Source organism: Capsicum annuum, unplaced genomic scaffold (genome assembly GCF_002878395.1).
Source record: "Capsicum annuum cultivar UCD-10X-F1 unplaced genomic scaffold, UCD10Xv1.1 ctg212, whole genome shotgun sequence".
Taxonomy (NCBI): domain Eukaryota; kingdom Viridiplantae; phylum Streptophyta; class Magnoliopsida; order Solanales; family Solanaceae; genus Capsicum; species Capsicum annuum.
This window is the reverse complement of record NW_025827113.1, coordinates 1-3,834: the sequence shown is the minus strand read 5'-3', so window position 1 is coordinate 3,834 and position 3,834 is coordinate 1. Positions and strand designations below refer to the sequence as shown.

The 3,834-nt window shown below is 37.0% G+C and overlaps 1 protein-coding gene across 1 annotated transcript; it reads left to right on the top strand.

The window, feature by feature from the left end:
- Positions 1-2,028, top strand: LOC124890635 (ubiquitin-activating enzyme E1 1-like; the record flags this gene model as incomplete). The annotated part of the gene is given in 3 exon segments (XM_047402429.1): positions 1-575; positions 680-1,112; positions 1,220-2,028. Coding segments are annotated over 3 exon segments (1,605 nt in total), but the record flags the coding sequence as incomplete, so codon positions are not given.
- Between the last annotated feature and the right edge of the window lie 1,806 nt (positions 2,029-3,834).

The following is a 3,834-nucleotide window of genomic DNA, read 5'->3' as shown; positions in this document are numbered from 1 at the left end:
AACATTGGCCAGGCAAAATCCACTGTTGCTGCTGCTGCTGCAGCATTAATAAATCCCCAGCTTCAAATTGAAGCTCTGCAGAACCGCGTGGGTCCTGAAACTGAAAATGTGTTTGATGACACTTTCTGGGAGAATCTTAGTGTAGTTATTAACGCACTTGACAATGTCAATGCAAGACTTTATGTTGATCAGAGATGCTTGTACTTTCAGAAGCCACTGCTTGAATCAGGGACCCTTGGTGCCAAATGTAACACTCAGATGGTGATTCCCCATCTGACTGAGAATTATGGTGCATCAAGAGATCCTCCAGAAAAACAAGCACCAATGTGCACTTTGCACTCCTTCCCACATAATATTGATCATTGTTTGACATGGGCACGGTCCGAATTTGAGGGTTTGCTTGAGAAAATACCAGCTGAAGTCAACGCTTATCTCACTAATCCAAGTGAATATACGTCTGCACAAGCAAATGCTGGTGATGCTCAAGCTAGAGACAATTTGGAGCGAATTCTCGAGTGCCTAGATCGTGAAAGCTGTCAAACTTTTGAAGATTGCATTGCATGGGCACGTCTCAAGTAATGCCCTATACCATTTTGTGTTCCTGTTTTTTTTTTTCCGTTCATATTATATCATAGTGGTGTCTTTATTTCTACTGTTTCTGACCTTTGTTCTTTTCCAGGTTTGAAGATTATTTTACAAACCGAGTAAAACAGCTGATCTTCACTTTCCCCGAGGATGCTATAACCAGTTCTGGAGCCCCCTTTTGGTCAGCCCCCAAGCGCTTCCCTCATCCCGTGCAGTTCTCTTCTACCGACCGTAGTCATCTCCATTTTATCATGGCTGCATCCATATTACGTTCTGAGACATTTGGTATACCTATTCCTGATTGGGCTAAGCACCCTAAGAAACTGAGCGAAGCGGTGGACAAGGTTATGGTCCCAGATTTTAAACCGAGAGAAGATGCGAAAATTGTGACTGATGAGAAGGCAACCAGTCTCTCTACAGCTTCTATCGATGATGCTGCAGTCATCAATGAACTTATATCAAAGCTGGAGCACACTAGAAAGAATTTGCCACCAGGCTTCAGGATGAAACCAATTCAATTTGAGAAGGTCTCAGTTTCATAGTTTCCCCTCAATAGTCTAGTTAAAATTTTGCATGATGCTCGGATGATTTGTCTCGGTTACTGATGTTTTCTTGATGTTTCGTCTAATTTCAGGACGATGACACTAATTACCACATGGATCTTATAGCAGCACTGGCCAACATGAGAGCGAGAAACTACAGTATCCCTGAAGTTGACAAACTGAAAGCTAAGTTTATCGCAGGAAGGATCATCCCAGCAATCGCGACTACTACTGCAATGGCTACGGGTTTGGTTTGCCTTGAGCTGTATAAGGTTCTAGATGGTGCTCACAAACTGGAGGACTACCGGAACACGTTTGCCAATCTTGCTCTACCTCTTTTTTCCATTGCTGAGCCAGTACCCCCCAAGGTCATCAAACATAATGACATGAGCTGGACTGTTTGGGATAGGTGGGTCATCAAGAACAATCCTACATTGAGAGAACTAATCGAATGGCTTGCAAACAAGGGACTGAATGCATATAGCATTTCATGTGGAAGTTGCCTGCTCTATAACAGCATGTTCCCCCGGCACAAGGATCGAATGGACAAGAAAGTAGCAGATTTGGCGAGGGACGTGGCAAAAGTGGAGATACCACCATACCGTCGTCACTTGGATGTTGTTGTTGCCTGTGAAGATGACGATGATAACGATGTTGATATCCCTCTGGTGTCTGTATACTTCCGTTAAATTTTCTTGGTAATTTATTCCGCTATTTGTTTCAAAGTTTAGGATCATACAACTTGTATGCACTATATCCTCCAGTCCTCTCTGTTCTAATAATGTAAGATGCTCAGCTAGATTCTTTTCCGTATTAACTCTGATCCTTAACGTTAGTTGATGGTGCCTTGGAATATTTTGAACCTGCTTGGCTGTTATATGTATGTTCTGCGTTTTGTCAATTCAGTTACTTGTCAAGATTGTCCTGAGCCGGGAAACAGTCTCTTTACTTCATCTGAGACAGTGGTATGGATTGCATTTGCTTTACCCTATTCAGATTTCACTCTGTGGGAATACACCGGGTATGTTGTGTTTGTAGTTAATTTTGTCAAGATACGGGGCCATCAGAAGGATGGCTTTAGAAGTGGGTGGTCTTAAACTTTTAACTTCACTTGCGATTGATGTCACTAGCCTTTCAAAATAAAAGTTTAACAACTTCCATTTTGAAGATTTGTCCATGTATTAAGTGGGAGTCGAAAATTTTGAAGGCCATTTATTTTCAAGGTTATTCGATGTAAATTTCTAGTTGGCGTTAACCCAAGCGGACTATAGCATGGTCAATCAGAAACTTATGTAGGGCTATCCAACATGTAATGTTTGATCTGTATATACAACATAATTTTTTTAACAAAGCGTGTTTAATTAATCATCCTTTGATGTGCGTAGCTTCTATTTCGAGGCAGGATCTCTTGAAAGAGAAAAGAACATTTCTCCCTGAGCTTTGATTTGATTTAATTTTCTCTAAAATTATCCATGAAAATATTTTGGATAAACAATTTCTATTTTACTAATTGCTACAACTATACATAAGTGAGTAATTGAGCTTTCTGGTCAGATTTTTATTCCAAAACCTTCTCGAATGTTAATGGAATCACTACTTGGCAAAGTCGACATTTTCGAGGTTCGAGAATACAACGCTTCAATCCTCAATTCTCGTAATTATTCAATACAAGAAATCATATCTACAAATAACAACAACAACAACAACAAACCCAGTGTATTCCCACTTAGTGGGGTCTGGGGGGGTAAGATGTACGCAGTCCATACCTCTACCTCTGATGAAGTAGAAAGACTGTTTCCGAAAGACCCCCGGCTCAAGTCACGAGATAAAAGAGTTGAAAAGAAGCAAATTTTTCCAACAAAGATCAATAAATGATACAACAATTGATTTCAAATCTTATATTGTATTATACAAGGATTTGAACGCAGACAGTGTGTGATATATACATGAAAGAAATAGTGTGTGACATATATAATAGTACAATAAAAGAAGAAAAAAAAAAAACTCAAATATGTTATCGAACTATTGAAAATGACTCATTTATGTTATCCGTTATAAGTTTGGTTTGTCTTTGCCATCGTTTTAAGAGTTTGACTCATCTATGTCACTGCCACTATGGAAAAATTCATTTCGGACACTATTTGCAATGGTGATTTTGTAAAATTATTTTTGCCATATGACCTATTATTAGAAATCCATATCACCAAATTTAAATTAGTATAAAAATAAAAATTCAAACAATGAAAACAAAGTTTTAAACGTTCAACTTCAAATTGTATTTAGAGCTCATTTGAATAAGCTAAAAAAAATGGCTTTTAAAAGTTCTTTAAAAGTGTTTTTAAAAGTGCAGAAACTTACATTAAAAATAAGTAGGTACGTGTTTGGATAAAAGTGTTGAAACTGAAAAAAAGTTGTTGATGTGTTTGGTAAACAAGTGTTGTTAAGCACTTTCTTTTTGTCAAAATGTCTTAAATACTCTTAAAACTGTTAACAATATATAGAGTTAATTATTATTAATTTTTATTTCTAACATGATACAAATTAAAATTAATATATATTTCAATTCAGTTTCAATTAAAACTTCTCTCTCTATAGAGAGAGAATTTAGAAATTCATAATAAATTTCTTGAATATTTTTTCTTTCATCTTTTGTGAAATTATTAAAAAACCAAGTTCGCTTTAAAATATTTTCAGATGAATAAAATTC